At 46.3% G+C, this 27,442-nt stretch overlaps 1 protein-coding gene across 10 annotated transcripts in view; it reads left to right on the plus strand.

Moving 5' to 3' along the window:
• Nucleotides 1-27,442, plus strand: part of DOCK1 (dedicator of cytokinesis 1) — a gene marked incomplete at both ends in the record, with an annotated part of 504,224 nt that overhangs the window by 56,526 nt on the left and 420,256 nt on the right. For 9 of the 10 annotated variants that reach the window (XM_080694979.1, XM_080694982.1, XM_080694983.1 and 6 more), the window contains 8 exons: nt 2,856-2,896; nt 5,589-5,644; nt 9,933-10,029; nt 12,940-13,088; nt 18,691-18,826; nt 19,682-19,839; nt 21,080-21,161; nt 22,791-22,926. The exons of the other annotated variant lie outside the window; for it this stretch is intronic. In XM_080694979.1, coding sequence (XP_080551105.1) covers nt 2,856-2,896; nt 5,589-5,644; nt 9,933-10,029; nt 12,940-13,088; nt 18,691-18,826; nt 19,682-19,839; nt 21,080-21,161; nt 22,791-22,926 — 855 coding nt within the window. The remainder of the gene's footprint in view (nt 1-2,855; nt 2,897-5,588; nt 5,645-9,932; nt 10,030-12,939; nt 13,089-18,690; nt 18,827-19,681; nt 19,840-21,079; nt 21,162-22,790; nt 22,927-27,442) is intronic. 10 annotated transcript variants of the gene reach the window in all.

A 27,442-nucleotide genomic window follows, 5' to 3' on the forward strand; every position in this document is an offset into this window, starting at 1 on the left:
ATAACCACTCTCTATTAAATAAGGTTTAAGCTGGGCACAGTGGCGCATGCCTGCAACCCAACACTTGGGAAGCTGAGACAGGAGGATTGTAGGTCTGAGGGCAACTAGCAAATAAAAAAAGTGGTTTAAAGAATACTTTTACTTTCTTTTTTTGTGGTACTGGGGTTCCTGGAAACCCTTTTACCTCCGGGCTTCACTCCCAGACCTGTTTTATATTTTTATTTGGAAACAAGGTCTCTTAAGCCAGCGAGGCTGGATACGAACCAGCGCGATGCTCCTGTCTCCGCCTCCCAAGCGCGGGGATTACAAGCGTGCGCCACCACCCCCGGCTTACTTTCAACCTGTAGTTACTTGTGGTCTCTGGCATGCACAAAGACTTGGAGACTAGACCAAAGAACAGGTACCTTCCAGGTCTCTGTGGAGGCAGCCAGTGCTGGGCCAGGTTTTCAGCGCAGGCTCTGCCCTCAAGCAGTGTCCAGGGCCAGCCCCTCAGGAGATGGCAAGCCCTGTCTCTGGAGTCTCAGTGCCTCTGGTGTGGCTGAGGTGCTGCGAGTCCTGTTGCCTGCTCTCCATAATGGCCCCCAGGGGCTCGATACTATACCTGGGGGCAACTTCAAACATCTCACAAACACTGGTAAATTATCCTTTTGATCCAGCCAGGGCATGTGAATCCGACTTATTTAAAAATATAGCCGGCGTGAGGGTGCATGCTTGTAATTTCAGTACCTGGGAGGCTGAGACAGGAGGATCGCAGGTTCATGGCCAACCCTAGCTACTAAGTGAGGCCCTCCACAACTTCATGAGATCCTGTTTCAAAATAAAGAATAAAAAATAGGGCTGGGGGTATAACTCTGAGGTAGAATGCCCCCAAGTTCAATCCCCAGTACTGAAAAAAGTATAGATTATATATATGACATATTTTCTTTCAAAATGGCCTGCCATTTTTCTGTGCTGTGCTCTAGCCTCTGTGGGTTCAGGGACTGAGCTGTGCCCAGATTTGCCACCTGTGGTTGAAGCAGGTTGCCTGATGAGGTGGGCCACCAGCCAGCCCTGCCGGGAAGACGTTCCCCAGGGCATCAATTCTTCCTGGAGCCTCTCTCTCCCCAGCCTGGGCCCTCCTTTCTAGCAGACATCATTAGATCATATGTCCCCACAGTGACACCCTCTCTTCCACACTGAACCCTTTGCCATGCAGTATTGTTCGTGGTTTGAGTCCTGCCTGTCTTAGAGGATTTCCAGGCCTGAGCTTACAGAGGTCAGAGATGGGTCCAGTCTCTTTCTTTATTTGTGCATCTAGTAAGGTTCTGGCATGTGGGGTATGGCCTTGCTTAGATGAAGGAATAATGCGTGTACAGAATGTGGGGACAAGCACCGTGGGTTTCCTTACGCATTCCAGGACATTGATCCTTTGTCAGTTTTAGAAAAGAAAGACTGAAACCACAGGAAGGACCAAGTAATGAGATAAAGGACAGTCCTTCAAATGGAATCAGTACAGCTTTTAAGTGACTCGCTAGAGGATTTACCCTCCTCTTTCACGAACACTCTGGTCCGGTGCGCCCTGATTCAGGGTCGGCACGTCTGAGACCTCTGACCCCAACAGTGTGGCTGTCAGGAGGCAGCCTCAGGTGTGTGCCTGGCATCTGGACATTTGGGTCTGCAGCCTAGGTTAGACCTCACTGGGTCTCAGCCCATTCTTTGCAAGGGTCCTGGAGTTCCTCTCTTCTTCTTCAGCTATTTAGAGAACATCTGCTTAATATTTCCTTGAGGGTTTGGCTCGACTTAACACCATCACTTTGTGGTGCCCGGTCCTCTCCTCCCCCGGCTCTGAGAGGTGCTGAGGGTGGTGGCCGCACAGTTGCTGTCTGACTTGTTCTCTCACTCCCGTGTCCTTGGCTGCAGGGCTTTGGCTTCCTGACAACATATAAAACCCAGTGTTTGGTGAATTTCTGGGAATTTATCCAACTTACATATTTTCTAAGTGCCCTCTGCAACTCTGCAGTGTGGTCCCTTTGCGCCACGGGGCAGAGTTGGGCTTTGTCTCTGAGCCCTCAGTTTGCTTCCTAGAGGCTGGGGAGGCCTAAAGGGATTGGGGATGTTTGGGTATGGGAAGACCCAATCGACAGCAGGCCGCAGTGGAGTTGTCGGCAAGCTGTACCCAGGCCACGAGACCCTTGTCATCTGCAGGGATAATTCATGCATTTAGCCTGCTGGGCGGCACCGGGGTGGAGTCCAGTTTACTTGGCTCTTGAAGGGACTTGTCCATTCTGCCCGGGAGGTGCACACGAACAGTTCTAGCACGCCTTTCCTTCCACTGTCTGGCCTTCATCTCTCTCACCACGCGGAGGCCGGAAGCTGAGTCCCGGCCAAGCCTGCCGGTAGTTGGCCTTGCTGGGCTTGTGCTTCCTGTTGTGACCAAGCCTTTACCACAGCCGCACTTGGGGAGGTCACTGGCACCCCGGGGCGAAGCTCCTGCGCTGAGGCTCTCAATGGGCTCTCTGTTCAGGGCAGCCCTTGATGATCTGAGGATGCTGGTCTGTGCCCTTGGAGAAACCTGATCCATGTCAGGCTTGGTCAGAATACCATAAGAACAAGGAACGTATTCTAGGCCATGTTGGAAGGACAAGCCTTCCTCTTAGAATTGGGCTTCCTGACTTGCTCTGACTGCCTGAAGGCAGAGAGGCCAGTGAGGAAGAAGTTGCCATGATCTTCTCATGAAGGATGCTCGCCACAGCCTGCAGTGAGCATTGTTGAGCTGTGACAAGTCAGCCTCCCTCTCTGCAGATCAGAGCGTTCTGCACACCCAGGCCCCCGTGCTGTCTCCTTGCACTAACTTTTTCAACTTTGCGTTTGTTTAGGGTGGTACAGAGGCTACACCTTAAGGAAAAAGTCCAAGAAGGTAAGTCCTCTCTCTGAAACTTAATGCAAGGGGAATCTCCATCCCCTTTGCATCTGAGTTTTATTGGAATGTGAACAGCCCTGACTTGTGTTTTTGGGAATACCAGGTGTGTGTACGTGGAGCGGCGGCCTCTTCTGTGACTTTCTGGGCCACGACACAGGGCTGGCTATATTCGCGACAGGTCGGATCCCTGGTAGAATTTTGCATCCTGCTCAGGCACCTTGTGTAAGAGAACGGCTTGAGTGTGATGACTTCACCAAAATAAAATGGTGCTGACAGTGTTCGGTCCCACATTATCTTTGGTAAATCAACACATTTGCAAAGGTCATGCACATTCATTCCCACCGGCTTAAGACTGTTTTACCCCTGCCCCAGTCAAGGAACAAAAGGCACACACGGTTCCTTGAATATGTGAAACGGAAAGCGTGCAATTATACCTCCAGTCATTACTGTGGACACTCCCGGCCACAGTTCCGTGCGGCTTTGCCATCCTTAGCTTCGCAAAGCCTAATTATGGCTCTTCGGTTTCAGTCTGAGCCCGTGGTATGATGAATTGAGGCACTGTCCGGTCCAGGCTGTGGTTAGGCTGGCCACGCTAACTCACACATTTTAATACCTAATTATGCTTGACAGATGGCTCATTTTACTTCTTAAAATTTGTCTCTCATTATCTCCATATTGGGCCGGATTTTCCATTGTGGTCCCAAGCCTGTAATCAGGCGTTGGAAGAGTTCTTCTGCCTTCCCCAGAGCCCCGCGCCAGGCTGCACCGGCCACACCTGAGCTCTGTAAGGACCGGGGCGGGGCCGCCTGGGAGAGGTTCAGATTGGTCCCCAGCACAGCCTCCTCTGACATAGTCACAGTGATGTTTCAATGGTAGAGTCACCTATGGAAAGCATGGTCAGCCAGCCCTGCATCCAGAGGCCTGCAGCCTGGGGTGTGCACAGGGTAGACTTCAACCTGGTGCAGGGGGGATAGTTCTCTCTTCATGTGCATTTCCACATCTCCAATCAAGGGCGTGTCAGGGGAAATCCTGGCTGGCTGCTGGGAGCGCTGAAGATGAAGACTTTGGTAATAAAGGCGTGAGGGTCCTGAACTCACGCCCCCTGCAGGGACAGAGCTGCCACCTCTTGGCCCCTGTACATCCCCTGGGCCCGCTTCCCTTTCCTGCTCACTTGCTTCTTGGCTTTGAGTCTGACCTTTCTCAGCTTCATATCCTTCCCATTCCGAGTACCTCCTGAGCTTAGTACGTCCTGGCCCAGGGTGGCCAGGCCTTGCATCTCACAAATGCGCTGGAGCTGAGAACAGGCCTGTGTACTTTCCCATCGACAGCCCTCATTGGAGGATGAAGACTTTGGAGCCTTACAGAGGCTGTAATTTTGGGAGGGGCTCCCACACAGAACCAGAAAAAGGGAGGCAGGTATGAGGAATCCTGCCCCCGAGCTCTGTAACTCTCCTTTGTGTAAATATTTATAAACGTGCAGTTGGTCTGGGCCAGTCCCTAATGCCCTGGTTGAAGATGCTTATTTCAAACCTCCTGGTTTCCTGCCCTGGCACCGTGAGTCTCAGTTTGCTGAGACTGAGGGGGAACTCTGCCTGTGCACCTGCCAGGGCTGGGAGTGGCTTTTTTTTATACCCAGTTTGAGCGCATTCCTGTTGGGGATGCCCCACATGTACCTTCAGACCATCCTGGAGTCTGGAGGTGCCAGGACACCAGGACCTGAACGGGCCAATCCTGAGTGGCTCAGCCTCTGACTTCCTGCCACCTCCCTCCCTCTTTGCCTGCTCTGGCCAGCCCTCCCCTGCCCAGTATCTTCCTAAGCATGATTGGCCATCTGCCTTTTGGACCTCTTTGGGGGTAAATGCCAGGTGATGCTGTCAGAAGTTCCCTTTCCTGCAGCAGGTGCCTTGAAGTCGCTGGCACTCCCTGGGTTTCCTTAGCAAGCACTGCTGTTGGCTTGTGCTGCCCCGAAGCCCAGCTCCGTGGCCCCACTGTGTGCCTCCCCTGTGCCTGCCTGCTTTCCTCCACAAGGGCAAGACCAGCTTGCTCTTGAAGCAGGACCACGACTCTTGATAAATCTCCTCCTACTGGTACAGACTGTCCCTGACTTCGAGGGTTCCATAATGAAACTGTCTACCCTGGGCACTGTTCCGTCGCTGGTGTGTGCCCTGCGCTTTGCAAATCCAGAGCACAGAATTACGTGTAAGGTGGGGTTGACCCCCAGCAGCACTACAGATTGAGCTAACTCCTTCCCACCTTCCTGGTCCTCTGGAGATGTATGAGAAATTCCCCGTGGTGTAGGTCATTGGTTGATGCACACATTTAAACCCACTTTTGTTGATGGCTTTTACTATTTTGGAAGGGGGAAACCACCCGAGAGTATCATAGAAAAATTCCTTTTCTTTTGTTTGCAATCCTTGGCTTTGACGTTCCTGTGTTGCTGTCAGCAGTAGGAGGGCGAGACAACCTATGGAGGAGACGAGGAATTTCTTGTGTTTTTGTGGACTTCTTCTTGTGCAAACACATTGTTTCTTCTAAGACATCTGCAGACTCTTTGAAATACATACTCATCGAGTTAAGACTTGCAGAATTAAGAATAATCCAGCTCCCCCTACCCCTACCTTTTTTGGGTGCTATTGTTTGATTTTTATTCATGTTGGTAATGAAAACTCCTTTCTTTTTCCTCTCAAAGGGCATATTTCCTGCTTCATATATTCATCTCAAAGAAGCCATAGTTGAAGGAAAAGGGTGAGTCTGGTCTTGATGTTTAAATGAAGAATTGCAATAATTATACTTGACCTGCCTGCCCGTATCTGGCAGGGTATGATTCTGGGGTGGAGATTATAGGCGAGTGGATGCGGGCTCGGGAGTGGCGATGCACAGCTATGTACCACGTTGCCTCGATCCTTCAAAGTGTCTCAGGTCAGCACCGTAACTGCGGCTCTTTTTTTCGAACCTGAGGTTGATTTGGGAAAGAGTTGTGTCTGCTCTTCTGTGGGCTACCTCACTTGGCAGAGACGCCCCAGGCTGCCAGCTCTGAGTCCATTTCTCTGGCAGGCTTAGCATGCTGTGATATAAATGGGGTCTGGGGGGACGCACCCGTTATTAAATTGGGACACATATGAATTTACATTTCACCTAATTGTGATGTATGTTTCCTAGAGGTCATCAGACTGATGTATAAGCTCATTAAAAGGACATTTGTAGAACAGGAACCCATTAGGCAGGAAAGGCGAATGAAAAACCAGGTGTGAACTTGGGAGAAGGAACATTAAAATGTTTTCTTTTTTTGGTCTCTGCCACATCTTCACACTCAGTTAAATATGCAAATTATAAAATTACTAATCATATGATTACTGCATAATGACATCTCTTTGGCTGATTACAAAATTGCCTTTCCAAGTGCTGTACTTTTAACATATGAAAAGGACCGGCCGGGTTCTGGAGTTCCACGATGCCTAATTAAAAGGAAGAGAATCTTTCAGGGCCTGAACGGTGATGACCTGCAACATGATTTTTTTTTTTTTAAAGATAGAAAGTGTTTTGTATGCAAAACTTTGAGGGGAAGGAGAAGAGTTTTGAGACTTTTATGCTCCTGTTGAAAATAACTGAATCGAGTGGGCATTTAACACATTTTATATCGTCTGTTTCAGGACCCTTATGCAAGTCAGCTTCTGTGTGGTTTAATATTTTTTAAAAGTGTTTTAAGTACCTGGTGTGGTGGACCACACCTGTTCTTTCAGTACTTGGGAGACTGAGGTAGGAGAATCGCAGGCTTGAGGATAGTCTCAAAAATAGCAGGACTCTCAGCAACCTAGTAAGAAAACAAAACAAAAATAAAAACAGATAAAAACAAAGGATACAAAGGACTGGAACGTATCATGGTGGTAGAATGCCCATGGGTTCAATCCCTACTACACCCCCAAGCAAACACCCAAATCATTTTGTAGGCCGGTATGGTGGCACACACCTATAACCCCAGGACTTGGGAAGCAGAGACAGGAGAATTAGATTGGAGGCCATCCCCAACAACTTAGCCAGGCCCCCCACAACTTAGCAAGATCATATTTCAAAAGATAAATGAAAAAGGTTTGGGTATCGCTCAGAGGTGGAATGCCCCCAGTTTTAACCCCCAGCACCACAAAAACAAAACAAAACAAGAAAAAGAAAAGGCATTTTGATGTATACAAAAGAATGTATGTAAACGTAATTATAAAGTATAATAATAAAACAAATAGGAGACGAGCCCTTTGCTCAGTAAGTAGAGCCACCCCACCTGGACAGGCACATTTGTTCCTGTTCCTGGGTCCTCTGGTCTACTGTGCTCTAGTGTGCACAGGCAGACAGAGACAAAGACAGAAGCAGTGTGGAAGGAGTTTTCTCCCAATACTTGGGGCTCCCGGCATTGCCCTCATGCTCTGTATGGGGCCCTGACACCGGCTCCCACCCAACCTGGCTACCAGGCTGCTCCTTCCTGGAGGCCTCCTGCCATGGGCTTGGCCTGTGAGCACGCCCCTCCTCCCTGATTCCAGAGGCTGCAGACCTCCGCCTCCTTGTCCTCGCCCCTTTCCAGTGCTGAAGGGCTGCTCCTTACCCCACCCTACCTGCCTCCATGATCTCCACATCCACCATCCCATCCCTCCTGCAGGTTCTCTTTCTAATGGCCTCTCTGTTGTACATGATCTGTTTCTTGCAGGATCTCTCTCTTGCCTGATTTCCCTCTTTTCTCAGGGCACAGAAACTTCTTTCACTTTGAGACACCCGATGGTGGATGCATGCCTGTTGCTACCGATCTCCCCCCTCCCCCCCCAGCACTTTCCATTTGTCTCCTGCACAGGTACCTGCATGATCAGCAAGGTGTCGTCAGCTTTGAGGTGCTGCTGATGTCATTGCTCAGGGTTACCACCAGTGTTGGGCACTGGCGTGCACCCCAGGCCAGCTGCTTGTTTCTGCTGAAGCCCCCATTCCTCCTGGTGTGACCCTGGCCCAGTGCCAGGGGCTCCACCTCCTCCTCTCCCATGCCCATCACTTGATGCTGTTCCTTTCCTGCTCTGATTTTTCGATTTCTCTGTGACTGCTCCCTTGTTACAGGCCTTGGATGCCTGTAGACCGAGTTGGACCCTTGCTATAAGCTGCACTCGGGCCCTCTAGCCCTCACCTGTCTCCGGACGTCTCCTGACTTCTCTTTTCAATTGTCTAAGAACAAATGACTAGAAAGAACGGCCACCTTTGCTTATCTGTTCTTTTCATTCCTTTTTTATCCTCAAAAATTGGATACATTACAGTATACAATATGATGTTTTAAAAATATATACATGGTAGAATGTCTAAGTCAAGGTATCAGTGCAACTACTGCTTTACATTCTTACTGGTTTATGGAGAGGAGACATAAGATGTACTCTCAGCCCTTTGCAAGCTTGTGAGACAGTGTTGCTAACTGTAGCCACCCTGCTGCACTTCGAACTCCTGAATTTTCTCCTCTCTGTAATGGGAAGTTTGTATCTCTTCACAAGCTCTCTCTTCCTTCCCAGGGTCCCATTGATTCTCACATTCATTCTCTCATCCCCTTTGGCCTTACAAGAGAGATAAGGCTGGACCCAGGGGTCTGGGAACTCCTCATCCCCAACACAAGCAGTGACATCAATCCATTAGTACCACTTGGCACTTTAATTCAGAGTGACGGGTCAGGGCTTTGGGGCAGGAGGAGCATAGCAGGTAACAGCTGAGACCTGGTCAGAGTGTGGATTGAGGCCCCACCGCGTGGGCATAGTGGGGTTCCCGTGCCTCTAGTGCAGCATGAGGAGGCCTGGACTCAGCACTCGGTTGCTGCTGAATGTTCACACACAGCAGGCAGTGAGCAGCTTCCCCTGCAGGCCTCCTAAGGGTGACCTTGTAGATGGTAATGGATCACATTTGTGTCTGCTTGCTCCTGGGGACTCGGTGCAGGCTCGGCAGACAGTTTTGACAGTCACGAGCCTTGGTAGCCGCTGGCAATGTCCGTACTGGAGTCTTGGCGGCTGTGTTGTGCGGAGGGTGATCCTGCCCGCAGCCCTACTGCAGATGTCCAGTCTGGTCCTCCCCACACACCATCCCCTGGGGACTCCATTGTCTCTTTTTTTTTTGGGGTGGGCACCTCCTGTCCATAAGTAATTGTAGGCTGAATCCCTCTAATGAGCCAAAGTTAGGGTCCCTCCCACACTGGGCCCCATGATTCCATGGGGTACAGGAAGACCTGTGGCAGAGTTCTGGACCTTCTCCTCTCACTGGGCTCTGATCGGCTCAGGCTGAGCAGAGGACTCCTGCGGTCTGGTAGACTAACTACATCAGGAACAGGTTCAGCTTCTCACCCCATCCCAAACAGTCCCAGTCCAATTAGAGTAGCTTAGAGACAGACCCAGAGAAGCATCCAGGAGACAATGTCCACTTTGTTTTTTTTAAAAAAGTGCATAAAGCAAGTTTAATTAAAAGCAAATCTGGATTCAATCTTGTGGGGTGGAGGGCAAAGGGGAAGAGGGTGCTGAGGGCGGGCCCTGGGTAGAGTGCCCACGCACACTTAGAAGCTGTCACCTCTCATTTTGCCAAGGATAACGGCTCCCTGTATTAACATATAATGAGCTTTATGCATGATGGAAATGTAAAAACAATCCTAACCCAAACCTGCATTTTAATGCCACACAGACTGCTTATAATTTATGGCATCGCTAAGATAGATGGGTATACATATCATGAATATACTTTCCACTTCCCAGACCTTGATGTTCTGAAGAGTTCTAATGGATATTATTCGCCTCCTTCATCTTACCTTGACGGGCGAGGGAGACAGCTTACACGGGGGATAATGTATGAGCAGTCAAAGCTCTGTGCAAATATTACTTGTCATTCTTGGGGGTTTGTATACTTACTTATACACAGGAACACGATCTTTTTGTATATTTTCTTTGCATTGGCTAAGAACTTGAACTCCATGGGCTGGACTGGGAATTAGGGCGCCTTCCAGCGGTTGACGGAGTCCGCCATTTTCCTTTCTTTTATGTAGGCAACATGAAACTGTCATCCCGGGTGACCTGCCGCTCATCCAGGAAGTCACCACAACCCTGCGGGAGTGGTCCACCATCTGGAGGCAGCTCTACGTGGTGAGAAAATGGGATGTTCAGCCACACTTGGGAAGAGAGAGTGGTGTTTCTGCACCTCACGTACCGATGGGTGTTTTTTGCTTTCCTGGGGAACCCTGCAAGAAGAACTTCTGGGACGAGGTCTTACCAGAGAAAGTAACATGCCCATCAGTTGGGTGACTGTTGGGACCATGTCACCCTTGACCTATGTGTTTTGGGGAGAAGTTTGGTCAGTAAACATGGTGGCTGTAAAGGAAGGGGCCATAGGCTTGTCTCACTGTGTTGGGAAGCAGCGCTCTCAGGCCCCTGGGGGACAGGATTAGGCAGTCAGTATTGATTTTATCTAAGTTTATACGTAATGATACTCTTCTTCTATGGTGCTGGGAATCAAACCCAGGGTCTCACATATTCTAGGCACGTTCTATTCCTGAGCTATATTCCCCACCCTGAAATGTACTTTTAATCAGAAATAGGTTCTTAGCCGGGTGTGGTGCGCATGCTTGTAATCCCAGCATTCGGGGGTAGGGGGAGGCTGAGACAGGAGGATCGCAATTCACGGACAGCCTCAGCTACTTTGTGAGGCCCTCTGCAACTTAGTGAGACCCTGTTTCAAAATAAAGAATATAAAATAGGGCTGGGGGTGTAGCTGGGAGGTAGAATGTTCCTGGGTTCCATCCCTAGTACCGTAAAAAAAAAAAAAAAGAGAGAGAGAAAAATAGGTTTTTATTTATTGATATAGTAGAAGGTAAAATACATACATACATATATATTTCCACACATACGCCTATGTATTTGTGAATGTATTTATATATGCATATAGGTATTTGCCATTGGCTGACTGTAGGTGATGCCTTTTATGGTTAAGGAATAACTATATAGTCAGCCAGGTGTGGTGATGCATGCCTGTAATCCCAGTACTTGGCAGGCTGGTAGGAATGATGTGGGTTCAAGGCCAACTTCAGCAACTTAGATCTTGTTTTGAAACAATAATAATAATAAGAAAGGGCTGGAGGCATAATTCAGAGGTAGAACACCCCTGGATTCAATCTCCAGTATTAAAAAAAAAAAAGTGCCAAGGAACTACATAGTGTTTTAGATGAAGCCATGCTTGTGGTGGGAATGTATGGAGATTTCTCATACTCTGGCTCCGTGTGCAGCTGTCCGGTTCTGATCATGGGAGACGTATTAATGTGGAGTGATCGGAAGGCTGACATCTTCTGCTTCCTATCCCTTCGGGGTCTTTCTTTGCACATAAATTCGTATTTGTGGAAGATTACCTTTTGTCAAGCTCGTATCTCTATTCAGAGTGTTGATTTCTCATATGCTAATGTTATTATCACCAAGCAAGATCTCTGGGAGGAAGTCAGCATGTTAATTTCTCGGGAACATAGAAAACTTCCTAAAGGCCCACAGCTGCTCGTTGGGCCGGCTTTTTGCTTTTGATTATACAGTGGCTTCCTATAAATGCACAGTAATAAGCAGTTGCAGTAATTGTTCATCAAATGTACTCCAAAACCTAAAAGCGTAAAGTTAGCTGTGGATGTTTTGTGTCGGTCTGAGTAATTTCATCGTCGGTGCTTCATTGTCAACTTAGCAATTTTTGAACAAAAAATATGGTGATAAAACAAACAGAGGTTGGTGGTGACTCAGGGGGTGGGCGCGGTGTTAGCCGTGTAGCCCCGGCGGAGCGTTCACCACCATCGCTTGGGTTTCCTTTGGCAAATCTTAAATTTGCCTCCGATGGATTTAATGTGATTCGATTTGTGCAGAGCCACGCTAAGCGAAAGATGGCTATAATATTTTTATATGCATTTCTTTTTCTGCTTTGTCACTGGACAAGTCAGCAGCATGTTAAGAACTTAAGGTATTTGAGATCATTCTAGGGACACGGACAAGAAGAATCGACAAGAGGGACAGAGCATGACTTTGTACTAAATCATGAATTTGACTAGTTTTCATTTGGGAAAGTAAAATCAGTGCAATGTTACAAAGAATAGATCATGGAAGGTCAATAGCTTGCTGGGGTGCTATGCAATTGCTAGGTTATGAGGCTCTTAGAAACTCCTAGAAAGAAGATCAAATACTTGAAATAATAGGGTTAGTGGTTCATATATATGGAGTGGAAATCATTTAAAAATAGCTGTGACACATTTTTTTCAAGGGATCATGGTTATTACGATATTAAATTATGTTCCAGCTGGATTTCTTTTCATGGGAAGAATTTCTGGGTCATTCTTTCCGTGGGTAATCCCTGTTCCCCATGATGATTTGAAATCCTGAAATGGCAAAACTATTGCCTTTCTTTGTACCATTAATCCGGTCAGAATACTAGACGGCAGCAAGGAGTGGATTTTGCTTCTTCCATGCATTTCCCTTTGGGCATAAGTGCAGGGAGAGCTTATAGACGGGGCCTCAGCAACTCTCGGAAGTGTCTGTGTGCAGGCCGCGTGGAGCGCAGGGTAGAGGGGGAAGCCAGTGTGGGATCCTCTGTGTGGCTCAGCTGACAGGTAGGCTGGGGATTTCCTTCCTCAGAGTGCCGAGAAGGGCCCAGGCTGCAGTGTGTGAGATTAAATTGCAGGGAGCGCCAAGCAGTGCCCGTCTACGGCCTGATGGTGGAAGTTTGGGCTCAGGTTTTGAGGCTCAAAGTCCAGCCCCTGCAGTGTCAGCTTCTTGATTCAGTGGTACTTACTTGGGCATCTTGGGGATTACGCATTACTCTTTATTCTTTTAATTCTTGAGTTTCTTATAGGAAACAAATTCTAGATAATATGCTACATTGTGTGTTAAAAACCTTTTCATTTGACCGTACCTAAGTCCCATGGTAGCACATACCACATGTGTCGTTGAAGAAATATTTATTCAGTATGATCTCTACAGTGTTATTTGACAACCTGATTTTTATGATGTGCCTTATTTTTTTCTCCTGTACAGCAAGATAACAGGGAGATGTTTCAAAGTGTACGGCACATGATCTACGACCTTATTGAATGGCGATCCCAGATTCTTTCTGGGACTCTGCCCCAGGATGAGCTCAAAGAGCTGAAGAAGAAGGTCACAGCCAAAATCGATTACGGAAACAGGTTTGTTTATTATTACCCTAATGTAATAACATAACTACAGGCCTTGAGGATATCAAAATTTGGTTTTATCATAAAACAAAGTTTCTAACATCAGAATCATAGCATGGTTTTCGTTTTGCAAAGGATAAAGTATTTTCTGTTGGATTCTGAAAATCAGGAGTTTACTGATTCATCCTTGAAACCTGATATATTTTGTATATAATGTGTATGTATGTGTTCTACTGGGGATGAAACTCAAGGGCCTTTTAACTCCTGGCTGCATGTCTAGACCTTGGTGGTACTGGGGTTCCAGAAAGCCCTTTTACCTCTGGGCTACACTCCCAGACACCTATTTTTTATATTTTTATTTGGAAACAGGGTCTCTTAAGCCAGCCAGGCTGGCTCTGAACCAGCACGATCCTCCTGTTTCAGCCTCCCAAGCTGAGACAAGCGTGTGCCACCACGCCCAGCGACCTCTTTTATATTTTATTTGGAAACAGAGTCTCACTAAGTTGCTGAGAGCCTCACTAAGCTGCTGAGGCTGGCTTCGAATCTGCGTGATCCTTCTGTCTGTCTCCCAAGCACTGGGATTACAAGCGTGCGCCACCACGCCCGGCGATATCTTTGTTCTTCAAGTAGTGAAGTCAGAAAGCTGGGGGCCAGACAACCTGACCCTTTCACTCCTTTAGTAATTCCTCTCAAGAAGGGCCTTTTTACTTTCCGCTCACAGTATTTGACTTTGAGTCTAGCACCAGGTTTCCTTCTGTCGACTCCCTCAGTTCTAAGAGCTGGGAAAACATTAGAGGTCACCGTGAAACTCGTCCCCCAGATACGCACGCCAAGTTTCACAAATAGAAATACAGCCCTGCTAAGTTTGATTTCAGATAACACCAAGTAGTTGTTTCTTATAAAGTATGTCTCTGGTAAAAGTTCCCATCTGTTGCAGGCATCTGACAAGGTCCGCTTGAATGGCTTTAAGGACCGCCTGCTGAATACCCCTCGGCGTACATTCTAGTGTTAGCAAGCTTCTTCTGATGATCCCAGGATAAGAGCTGCCCTGATGCTAATTCTGCCAGGTCCATAAGCAGAAGGAGGCCACCTCCTTTTTTACCTGGTAACTCCTTGGTTGCTCATACAGTGTCAGGGCTGCAGACGGTCTTAACCATGGGCCAGGCACATGGCTCCCAAATGGTTTCTATGACCAAGCAACCAAACCACTTGGAGGTGTATATGCTTTTATTGGCGGTTTCTAGTTTCGCATTGTAACGGAAGCCATGGTGATAGTGACATACATGCACACAGTCCTCGGTGGGCTTTCCCCTGTCTTTGTCTCCCTCCCCACTCCCCCCCATCCGCATACAGCCTATTGAGATTGACACTGGTATCTTCACATATGTACTAAATATCAATGGAAGTGATTCCTTTTATTTATTTTTTTTTGGTGGTACTGGGGTTCCTGGAAGCCATTCTACCTCCGGGCTACACTCCCAGACCTATTTTATATTTTATTTGGAAACAGGGTCTCTTAAGCCAGCGGAGGCTGGCTTTGAACCCGCGCATCCTCCTGTCTCCGCCTCCCAAGTGCGGGGATGACAAGCGTGCCACGCCCTGCTGCAATTCCTTCTTTGATCTTCCATTCCCCACACCCTTTCCTCTAGACCATCCTCCTGGCTCAACTGGAGTTTCTTCTCCATTATCCGAAGTCTTTCTGGTCTCGCAATTATTCCCTAGCTTCCTCTTCTTAGAGAAAACATAGACCCTTCGCTTTCTGTGATGGGCTAATCTCATTTAACATAATTTTCTCCAGGTTCATCCATTTTCTTGCAATTGACATAATTTTATTCTTCCTTATTGCTGAGTTGAATTTGAAGAGGTTTGAAAATACAGAATTCTGGGGTCTATTCCTTAAGATTCTGATTTCTGATGTCTATGGCACTGGCTGGCATTCTCAACCTCTTAAAAATAGAGTTGGCTAATGCTGGACAGCAGTTAAAACCTGTGGCTTCGTCCATCACTGACCTTACACACTGAAGTGTGGAGTTCAGAGGAGGCAAGAGGCTTGCCACCAGCCAGACAACTGACAGGTGCTCTGAGTCAGCAAAACCTTTTTGTAAAATATGAGTTATCACATGATTTTGTTTTCTAAGAATTCTGTTCTCAAGTGTGAAATGATTTTTTAAGGCCACGTTATCAGTAAGATGCAGGGTTTGTGTTAGAAATGTTATGGGACAAGGAAGGTGTGTGTATTTATTTATTTATTTATTTATTTATTTATTTATTTCCCAAGCCCCAGGCCAGAAACATCTAGGTATACAATATTAGATATTGTTGCAGTGAAACCCATTACAAGGCCACCTGTTTGAAAGAGCAAACTTTTAGATCTGTGATTTCATTTGTTATTGGAATATTGTGTTTTGAGCCTTTGTTCAAAAACCACCTGCGTCATCTGGCTGTAGGAAGCTACCTAAGTACTTTATGTCCCAGAGCAATCTAGTTAAGAAAGAAAGTGTTTTCAAATGTAATTTACTACTTTGATAGGAAATGTAATCTCTAATAAGATAGTTTTTAACCCAAGAACCTCCAGACTGCTCCATAATTTCTCTGAGGCCCAATTCCACATCTCTCTAGTCCCTCAATTTGAATACAAAATAAAATCCTGGCATTGACATTCAATTTTAAGGTAGGTGGGTTTAGGAAGGATTAGATGCTTTGGGCCTGTCACTCACCTCTTAGATGTCCTTGCCCCGGCCCCCACATTTTAAACTGGTGGAAAGGGATTCTGGGGCCCATTTGCTTATATGGTGAGAGTCACGGTCCATCTTTCTAGAAAGGTGCACATACACAGCGTGCACACACACAGAGCCACAGACACACGGTCACACAGCCCAGGACTCACGCACACACGCAGTGGTGCCTGTAGCTTTGGGAGGCTCCACCCCTTCTTCACAGACCCCTCAGCCTCCCATGCAGCCAGCGGCTAATGGTTACCTTGTCGTCGTGGGATGCGCCTTCCCAGTGGACACTTGGTCTGGATTTCGAGCCAGCTGCACACTGCTTGCTGAGAACAGAGTTTCGGGTGATTGGTGTCACAGCCACGTCGTGTGACTCCTTGTGGGTGGTATTCTGGAAAGGTCATGGGCCCTGCTCTAAGGGACTCTGACCTGGAGTCCAGGCTCTCGCTCTTGTAGAAAGAGCGAGACAGGTACTGGTACTGGACAGGTCTCCTCCTCTGTGCCTTCAGTGTGACCAGGTCTCCTGGCAGAGCCGTCCTGAGGGTTGATCACAGGGCAGGAGGAACTCAGCATGCTGCCCTGAGACCTGGGCCTCATGGCTTCCATCAGGGCACGATTCCAGGCCCATAGGACCCTGTGGAGCAGCTCACACAGCAGGACTGACCTGGCCCACTGGGCACTGACCCTTTCCAGGCAAGGGCCCAATCGCCCCTCCCCAGCACTGACCCCACCCACACAGTGCTGGCCATGTCCATATCTGTATCCATCCTGCCCACCCCAGTGGTGACTCCTGGAGGTGGGGCCAGGGCTGGGAGCAGTAGTCATATTTGTGTCATTAGTGAAACGTACTACAGAGACAACAGTAAGACTTTACTAGTGAAACGTATTACAAAGACAACCAGAGAGACTTTACAGGACTTTTTTTTTTGTTAATGTCTTTCCGTGAACTACTGAAGCTGGTTTTTTTTTTTTTTTTGCAGAACTGGGGATGGAACCCAGGGGCATTCGACCTCTGAGCTACACCCCCTGCCCTATTTTTTATTCTTTATTTTGAAACCGGGTCTCACTGAGTTGCAGAGGGCCTCACTAAATCACTGAGGCTGTCCACGAACCGCGATCCTCCAGGTCTCAGCCTCCCGAATGCCTGAAGCTGGTTTTGTGCAGTGCACAACACCTGTGCCCATTGGCTTAAAAGCCTGTTCACCCCTGTTGCCCTGGCAGGCCCAGATGGACCTGTTTCACCATTAGTAGAATTCACTCAGTAAACATGCAAAGCAAAGTGTGGCCTTTGCAATTGCCTTTCAGTCTGTGCAGTGGCCAGCCTAATGCTGAGAACTACACACGTGTGGCCTGTCCTGGGCCTCCCTGCACCTGTAATGTGTGACCTCAAGAGGCCAGAGGTTAGCTCACCTGTGCGGGTGTCTGTTTTTCCTGCCCAGCTTGTAAACAGTGAAGGACGAAGATGCTCTGACTGCAACTTATCATTCTTTCAAAAGACTCTTTGTCATATGGTTATAAACAGAGAACTGCTCATATAGACTTGTTAATAACAGGAATATCATCCCACCACTAGGGTATGAGGAAGCTCTGGTTAATTTCCCATGTGAAGGTTTGCGTGTTTCATTTATAACAGTACCAGAGCCGGGCGTGGTGGCGCACGCTTGTAGTCCCCGTGCTTGGGAGGCGGAGACAGGAGGATCTCGCAGGTTCGAAGCCAGCCTCGCTGATTTAAGAGACCCTGTTTCCAAATAAAAATATAAAAATAGGTCTGAGAGTGTAGCCTGGAGGTAGAAGGGTTTCCAGGAACCCCAGTACCACCCAAAAAATAAAAAAAACAAAAACAATAACAACAAAAACCAAAAACCAAACCAAACCAAACAAACAAAAACCAAAACAAAAAAACAGTACCAGAAACCAAGCATGGTGGTGCACACCTATAATCCTAGTTCTTGGGAGGCTGAGACAGAAGAAGTGCAGGTTCAAGGATAGCCTCAGCAACTTAGTGAGACCCTGTTTCAAAAAAAAAAATGCAAATAAAATAGGGTTGAGGGTCTAGCTCCAAGGTAGAACACCTCTGGGTTCAATCCCCAGTATTAAAAGAAAAAAAAAATATCAGAACATGCCACCCTAGCACAACTCTTGACTTCTTTCATGCCTTTGTTTATAATTTGAAATAAAACTTTGTTGGTAAAAATCACCTCGCAGTGTTATTGATTTGGGGAGTAGAGAATGTTGCCAAAATCTATTTCCAGAGAGAGTGGTTAGACGTATTAGCCAGATGTTGGCCACTACGTTTAGCCGTCTGGCCAGGAAGTTTCTTAACATCATTGTGGGTCGCGTCCATATGTTCCCTGTTCAAACTCAATAGGAAGTCTTTATTGAAAAGTCTTCCGGTGGCTCCGTGTAGGAATTAACACTGACCCTAGGCAGAGGGACAGCCGAGCTGTGGGTCTGGCCAGGGCAAAAGTGGGTGTGTCTCTGCTGCAGCTTCACCCCTCACAGTGCCGTCACACCTGCCAACTTAAGGCGTATGGGCACACGCGTGTGCATGTGACTGGGCATGTGTGGATATGTGCTCACGTGCAGTACACGTGTATATACATATAAGTACTGTACTTTGATGCTCCATCCTTTCTGTCATAACTAGTAACACATCACCCAAATACACATTTGGGCTGTAAAATTTCTCACTGGGAGGCAAAGTCACTATTGGAATAAGTAAAAAGTCAAATTTAAGGAATTAAAAAACATTTTGTGTTAAAGAATATGATCTCATGGAATTACTAATATTTGTGGGAGAACCCAGCTTTCTAGGATATTTTTATTTGCTGACTGGCTGGAGCTGACACACTGGGAAATTCAGGTGCCTTTCCGAATTCTTGTTTTTCTAGAATTCTTGATTTGGACTTGGTAGTTAGAGATGAAGATGGGAACATTTTAGATCCAGAACTCACCAGCACAATTAGTCTCTTCCGGGCGCATGAAATAGCTTCCAAGCAAGTGGAGGAAAGATTACAAGAAGAAAAAGTAAGTTCAGCTCTCTGTAAGATCACCCTTCACCTGGGGATTGAGCGTCCTTGGTACCATCGGTAAACTATTGGTGGGATATGAGGAAGTACTCAACAGTGGTAACATATCAAGGAAGGTCAGAATGTGCCCTGGGGCAGAGGGTGAAAAGCAGCAACTGAACAGTGCTTCCAGACAGGGTGGTTGGCATGGAGCTCACAGGGAGCAGATGTTCCCAGCCTCGGCTTTATCGTGGACACGGGTCCTCGTGACCTTGACTGCCTTCTCAGCTGCAAGTAGGAGGCCATCGGGGATTGTGCATCTGCCCTGACAGTCGCGGTGGAGTGACATACTCTAAGCCTGGTGAGGGCAGGGACACATGGCTCATCCATCTTTGCATTTTCTCTTTCGTGTAATGAGATCATATGTCTGGTAGATACTCAGAAATGGATGGTGTGATTGACCCGCCCATTAATTCATTGAGTATTAACCGGGTATCTCCTATGTGCCAGGCATCAAAGACACAAGGAAGAACGAGAAAGAGATGCCCCCTGGGAGGGTGCGTTTTAATGAGGGAAACAAATATTTGAATATATGTCTCCACCTATAATCATTGTTCCAGTTCTTTGGACACCTGAAAGTTCTGTGCCTTTGCAAATACCTAGCACTTTGATATGGGATTGTGGCCATTGTCTGGGGCACTGCGCTTTTAGGTGGGCAGATGCAGGATTTGAAAACACATAACGCAGAGACATGCGCAGTGTTGCTGAGTTAAACCCACGCTTGTGCATCTTTTTCCATGCTGTTGGAGATTAAGAAAAAAAAATGCCAGGGCTGTTGGTGAACGCTGCCTCTCCACTTTCTATGCTCTTACAGTCTCAAAAGCAGAACATGGATATCAACAGGCAAGCCAAGTTTGCTGCTACCCCTTCGCTGGCCTTGTTTGTCAACCTCAAAAATGTGGTTTGCAAAATAGGGGAAGACGCTGAAGTCCTCATGTCTCTCTATGACCCTGTGGAGTCCAAGTTCATCAGGTAGGCGATGGATGGATCCAGTGGCCTCGGAATCACCCGAATGTTCCACCCTGGCTGAGAGACCTGGTGTGACGGGCTGCCAGACCCACTCCAGAGCAGCTCAGTCCCGTGCTGATGCTGGATGGTGCAGGCAGCTGGCTTGGGCCCGGGGATAGAGCAAGCTTCCTTTGTGTGCTTATTGCAAATGCTTATAGAGTTCCAAGGATCACAGGGATAACTCTTTGTCATGTCAATATTCAGCTGAAGGTTGAAGTCACAGTTTATTTCCTGTGTTGTTATGATAGAACTGTTTTTTCTGATTGACCTGAAGATTGAACCCATCTCCCTTAATTTTGTTTTTAAAGTAAAAAAATTAAAATTGAAGCAGGATTTTGCTAGGTTGCTGAGAGCTTGCTAAGTAGCCGAGGCTGGCCGTGAACCTGCCATCCTCCTGTCAGCCTCCCAAGTACTGGGATTATAGGCATGCACCACCACGCCCGGCTCTGATAGAACTTTTCGTTTCTAGGTTCTTCCCATCCACCCAAATGGCACTTTTCTTTCATTCAAAATTCTGAGCTCTGAATGTCATTCCTATGACTTTTAGTTTGTTGCTCTTTTCCCAAGACTGGGGATGTAGTGTCTTATAGACCATAAGTGTAACGTACAGACTCACAGTTAGTGTCTTTTTATTGAAAGTGTTATAAACTCACTGTTCTTGCTTGGCCTCCAGCCTAACTTTCTCTTCATCCTGATGGAAAAATTAGGATTAAACAGTGTTTGAAGTATGCATGTGTCTCTATGTGTTTTAAAACCCCATTGTATTCACTTATCCAACCCCAGAATTAAGAATAAACAGGTGAACTTATTCTCACTTTTGATAAGGACTTTCTTGATGTAGGATACAGTTTGTGCTTAATAGCATATTTGGTTTCTCGTTGGCTCAGAATTAAATACGCATTGCATTAATGTTTATATTAGTGCCACTGTACATAGACAAGTAGGCTTTCTAAATTATGAACCTTGAAATGCCCCCGCCAGTGGCTGCGTTACAGCTATAACCCAAGGCACCTAAAACTAAGACCTGCGAGGGGCCTGTGTGTCCTGTGTCCATTGTCCAGTCCCTCTGAGCGGGTTGCTTTTCATAGACTCACCCTGTTTGTGTAGCGGACCTCCGCGGTGCTGCTTAGAAGGCACGGTGAGTGTGCACGTGCGTCCCTGTTCTGGTCACAAAATTAATTTTCTTTTTTTCTTTTTTTTCAAGTGAAAACTACCTGGTTCGTTGGTCAAGCTCAGGACTACCTAAGGATATAGACAGATTGCATAATTTGCGAGCTGTCTTTACTGTAAGTGTACCTACAGAGATCTAGCTGCATCGCCTACCACGCATATGGCTGTTTTTAGGGACTTTCTTCTGACTTGTGGATGCTGGGATGCCTGAGATATAGGTTAGATTTGGGTGCATAGAGCACCTTTCAGAACCTTCTGAGTCTCCAGCGACCCTCAGCATCTCTGTGACAATTTACTCCATTACCACAGAGCGTGTTTTAAACTTGTATCTTACGTTCACTCAAAAGTAAGGACTATTATTCCTTTTTGTCATTTGAATGACATAATTGTATTGTTTGCTTTTATTGTTGCTAATTTTTAGGATCGCTATTTGGAATATTAATATACCTTCAGATATAGCATTTGGACATATTTTATCCCATCTTATCAGTAACTTTTATCTCTGTTTACATTGTCTTTGGATGTACATTTTTTTTTATTTTTTAGGAAGTTTGTTTATTCTTTTGTTGCCTGTGCCTTTGAAATCATATCCAAGAAATCACTGCCAATTTCAATGTTGTGAAGTGTATGACCCAGGTTTTCTTCTAAAAGTTTATATTCTTAAGATTTACATGTAGGTCTTTTATCTATTCTGAGTTAATATTTGTATATGGTGTTAGGTAAGGGTCCAATTTTATTCTTTTTCATGTAATTATTATTTTTCGGCAATATTTAGTGAAAAGATTATTATTTCCTTCACCAAATGTTCTTGGAAACTTTGTCAAAAATAACTTGACCACATATGGAAGAATTTATTTCTAGACTTTTTATTTTACTCCACTGGTTTATATATCTGCCTTCATAGCAGTATTATATTGTTTCAATTATTATAGCTCTATAAGGTTTGAAATCAGAAAATGTACATCTTCTAGCTTTGTTCTTTTTCTAGATTGTTTTGGTTATTTAGAGTTCATATTTCATGTTAGGATAGATTTTTTTTCTGAAAAAAATGTATGATAGTTTTACCTTAAAAATAAAAGAAAAAAATATCCTTTGGCAAGAAAGAAAGCAAAAAGAAATACTGAAATGTTATCTCTAAGTGATCAAAAGTTTGATATCAGACAAATGAATCTGTTATGTGAGATTATCATTGTTAATTTTGGATAAATTGCTATAATATTAGATGTCAACCACTAAGCCAAGCATGGGAAGGAGGGATGGGGAGGAAATGGGGTGGGGATTGGGTAGGGGCAAACTGGGCGGTGTGTGCATGTATGTCTATACAAGTTTTTATCCCATCATGATGTATGAATACAGTGCACCAATAAAAAAAAATTTTATAAATGTTAAAAACTGATCAGAGAGCCGGGTCTCCATCCATGTTTTACTGCCTTCCTAAAAGGGACGTGTAGCCGGGCGTGGTGACACACACTTAATAATCCTAGCATTCGGGAGGCCGAGACCAGAGGATTGTGGTTTGCAGACAGCCTCAGCTGCTTAATGAGGCCTTCTGCAACTTAGTGAGACCCTGTTTCAAAATAAAGAATAAAAACTAGGGCAGGGGGTGTCGCTCAGAGGTTGAATGCCCCTGGCTCCATCCCCAGACCCCCCCCCAAAGTAAATAAATAAATAAAAATAAATAAATAAAATGGACTTGTATTGAAAAATGGTTCTCCAGGATAGTTTATGGAAATTAATCTTTGTAGGACCTTGGAAGCAAAGATCTGAAAAGGGAGAAAATCAGCTTCGTCTGCCAGATTGTCCGCGTGGGTCGCATGGAGCTGAGGGACAGCAACACCAGGAAACTGACCTCGGGGCTGCGGCGACCTTTTGGTGTGGCTGGTAATGCATTTGTCTTCTTTTTCCTTGAGAGTTCCAGAGCATCACCTTCACTTTGAATCAGAGCCTCTCTCTGGAATACTGGCCCGCGGGCAGCTTTGATTTATAAGCTTTTCTGTTGGAGAGGAGAAAAAAAAATCTATTATCCTTTCCTGGGTGGTTTCAAATCCACCTGCTCAACCCAGGATGCCGTGGTCTGCAAGCTTCTGATGTAAATACTGTATTTGGTTTTAAAGTGGAGCACCTCTTTCCCTGGGGGAAGCCCTGCTCTTTTTGCCAGCCAGTAGAGAAGCCAGTCATTGGAGGGTTTTGGGACTCCTGTGCTTGGCGATTGGTTTAGGAGTGGGCTGATGCATACTGCTCAACATGAGGAGGATGTAGAGGAGTGAACCACTGAGAACGCACTCCGCCGCACGTGGGGACTTTTTACCCTCCATGTTTCAGCTTGGTTATTTTTGGTCAGAGCACAAGAAAGGTGAGGGACAAGTTGTCTTTACTGAGGAAACATAAGTGTCCCCAGGAAGTTCTAAGGCTTGACCTCCTTCTATATCACTTTCTTTTTCCATAGTTTGGGGAAACAGTTTTCTAACTGTTTATAGGGAATTTTATTACCCAGTCCTCTTGTCTTTTTCTATAATATTTAGGAATCATATGGATAGGAAGATGGGAAATGTTCTTGATACATAGCTGAATTTCTTCTATGAACGGCTATGGATGGCATTCTTTACCTTGGCTACCAGGCAATTCGGAACTTAGGTTTTCCTCCCTCTTTTTAAAAGACTTTAATTTTAGAGAAGTTTTAGGTTCAGGCAAAATGGGGCAGAATATATAGGTGGTTCTCTGCTGTTCCTGCCTTCGTTCCTCATTATCTGCATTTCCCAGAGACTGGTTCGTTTACTAGTCAGTGAACCCACACAGGCACGTCACCACCACTGGCGCCCATGGGCTGTACGAGTGCTCATTTTGGTGATATGCATTCTGTGGGTTTTGCCAAATGAATAATGCTATCTATCTATCTATCTATCTATCTATTTATTTATTGGTGGTACTGGGGTTCCTGGAAACCCTTCTACCTCCGGGTTGCACTCCCAGACTTATTTTTACACTTTTTTTTAAAATTTGGAAACAGGGTCTCTTAAGCCAGCATGCCTGGCTCTGAACATGTTCGACCGGGATTACAAGCGTGCGCCACCACGTCCAGCTAGTGAATAATTCTATTTAGCCACCATGACAGTATCACATTGCGTGATACTTCATACAGCGTCAGTACTAACAATGAGATGGTCGTAGTGATAAGAAGCCGATAATTCAGTCTGCTTCTGTTTATCATCAGGCTCACTGTTGGGGCATTCTGGGGACCTGAGTATTATGAGCGAAACACTGAGTGTGGGCTTACCGTGTTGAGGTCCCTGATCTTTGCGGCAGAAAACTGTTTACATTTTCTTTCCTTATTCCTTGAATTTGTATTTTGAACTTGCTCCTCTATTTTACAGAACCAGTAGCATCTTTTACGTATGTTGTTGAAATACCTGAAAATTTTCAGAAATTTTCTTTTCCCTTCTCCTCTCTAGGGTACTTTGAAGACATTGCTTTCTTTCTGTCTCAGGTATACCAGGCTTGAAGCGATCAGAGAAAGCTCTGACAAGATGCGTGCGTGGGGCCTCTTTCCGGTGCCAAGGCTGCGGGTTCTCCGCTGCTCAAATTACCAGAGCAATTACACTGTTAGGTTCCCATGAGCGCATAGTTAGATTTGTTGACGCGAAACTGAAATCCAGACTGGAGGCTGGTGGTTTTCCATCTTTTGATTGAAATAGGAATTTTTTCAGCTTTCTGACCTGCTCTTTCTTTTTTTCTTTTTTTCTTTTTCTTTTTTTTTTTTGGTGGTACTGAGGTTCCTGGAAGCCCTTCTACCTCCGGGCTACACTCCCAGACCTATTTTATATTTTTATTTAGAAATAGGGTCTCAAGCCAGCACGCGCGGCTGGCTTCGAACCTGCGCGATCCTCCTGTCTCTGCCTCCCAAGCGCGGGGATTACAAGCGTGCGCCACCACGCCCGGCTTCTGCTCTTTTAATGGTACAGGGGATTGAACACAAGGGCATTCTACTTTTGAGCTACACCCCAGCTCTATTTTATTTTTTATTTTGAAACAGGGTCTCGCTAAATTGCTGAGGGCTTGGCTAAGTTGCTGAGGATGGGCTCGAACCTGCGATCCACCTGTCTCAGCCTTCCAATTGCTCTGTAGTTTTATTTAGTTATATTTTGTGGTGATGGGGATTGAACGGAGAGACATTCTTCCTCTAAGCTATACCCCAGCCCTGTTTTACTTCTTATTTGGATACAACTGGAGTTTGACTAAGTTACTAAAAGCTTTGCTAAGTTGCCGAGTCTGGCCTTGAACCTGTGATCCTCCCGTCTCAGCCTCCTAAGTACTGGGCTTACAGGTGTGTACCACCCCGTTCAGCTAGTGAGCCTCACTTGTGAGGCTCAGGAAGCTCTAGGGAGTGAAGGCTGGGAGGTTGGTGGCTGCAGTGCTCGCTGACACTGCTGTGACCCTCTCCATCTTGGATACGCTCACTTTTGAGGGACGGTGGGTCAGAGCCTTTGCTGCCTCCTGCACCTCTGGGAGCTGCTGAAGCCCAGGGGCAGGGCAGGTTGCTCTCCTGTAATGGCCTATCCCTGGAGGCCCCCCTGCGTCATGTCCGCAGACACCTGGGCCACTGTGTCGTTCCTGGGGCTTGGACCCCTGACCAGAGCCAGCAGTGTCCTGGGCACTGATTCCTAGGTCCTGGTCCTCCTGCTTGTGCTGGCCTTTGGCTTGTTCCTCAGGGGGTGTGACCACCTGGAATGCCGGGCTGTTCTCCCTCCTTCACCCCCACACCCTAGCTACTGCTGGGATTTCCTATTTCTGCTAGAATTGTTCATTTCCTGCCACTCAAATCCGACTGGGCCTTGAGGCCTGGCTCTGGCTGGGGCCGCAAAGCATTGATGTGCCACGCTGCAGGGACCCTCAGGGGCCTCTGCGAAGTCCCACTGTTGAGATATCTCAGGCCTGGATCTCTTAATGTTGGTCCCCAGGTGCTCTGAGCAGGGACCTCAGCTCCTTTGCAGTGTCGCAGCTGCCCAGCAACTCTTGCTGTGCCTGGTTCCTCAGCATGCCTCCGTGGTCCCATTTGACCCTGGGTCCCAGAACCGGCTACCATGGCCTCCACCATCACCCCAAAGAGCCAGCATTTCAAGACTGTTGGCTGGCACATTTCTATCAATATATGGGCGGCCCTGAGCATTAAGTTTGCTTAGGTTCTGGTTTCCTGCTGGTCTCCTTGCCCTGAGACACCTTCTGATTGATCTGTGTAGATTTTTGGCACGATATACTGCCACCAGCTCCCTGCCCCCTGGTTCCAGGTTGGCACTCAGCACATCTTGGGGCATGCTTCTTGCATGGCACAGGCTGCTGGCTCCTGCACGGCCTCCTCCATCCACACACTCTCCTTAAGGGTGCGGGCTTCTCACACCTGAGAAGGGTGACCAACTTTTTGGTAATCTGATTCTGCCTGTTCTCATGCAGCTCCAATTTCTACATGCAAATTTAATTTTGAGGCTTTCTCCAGAACGATTTCTGCTTGCTTGTGTCAACAGAGCCTCAATTCTGAAAATGAAAAAAGTATTCATGGACCTTTAAGCCTGTAGCTTTTGTCTTTTATTGCGAATAATATGTCATACTTCTTTCTTTTAAACCTTTTGGTAATGTAAAAATGATAGACAGTTGTAAAAAGCACGGAAATTTTATGAAAAGAAAGATAAGTACAATTAAATAAATCATTCGTAATTCTCCATAGCTAGGGTCCCTCATAATTATTCTGCTGTGTTTCTGTCTATTTTTTTCTGTTTGTGGTATATAGTTTCTAACAATATCAGCTCATACTCAAGCTGGTATGTTCTCAGTGGGAGAACATGTGTTTACTATGTGTATGGAGCCCAGAATTCCTCGGAAAATGCCGTCAAAAACAAAATCAGGTCATACTGTATACGTTTTAATTTAATTTTTCATGTATCTTTGCTTTCTTTTTATTCCCATTTTAACCACTTTTAACCATTTTTAGCAGGAGTAAGTACATTTATATTGCATATGTGTGCTTTTTACTTTCTAAAAAACTTTAAACAAATATATTTTTTTGGTGGAACCCAAGGGCTTTCTACCTCCGGGTTATACTCCCAGACCTATTTTATATTTTATTTGGAAATAGGGTCTCACTAAGTTTCTGAGAGCCTCACTAAGTAGCTGAGGCTGGCTTCGAACCTGTGTCTCAGCCTCCCAAGTGCAGGGATTACAAGCGTGCACCACCATGCCTGGCTAAAATATATATTTTGAGCACTTCATTTTGTTAAGTATTATTTAAACACTAGGGTTTTGGGTGGACTTAGTGCCTGTCGCCCCTACGAGTGCGCAGTTCTATAGACGTCTCCTGGGTGAAGAAGAGTTGCTGCCGGCCACTTCTGAGCAGCCGTCGCTTGATGCT

The sequence above is a fragment of the Muscardinus avellanarius genome (genome assembly GCF_963383645.1).
Source record: "Muscardinus avellanarius genome assembly, chromosome: 4".
Lineage (NCBI taxonomy): Eukaryota > Metazoa > Chordata > Mammalia > Rodentia > Gliridae > Muscardinus > Muscardinus avellanarius.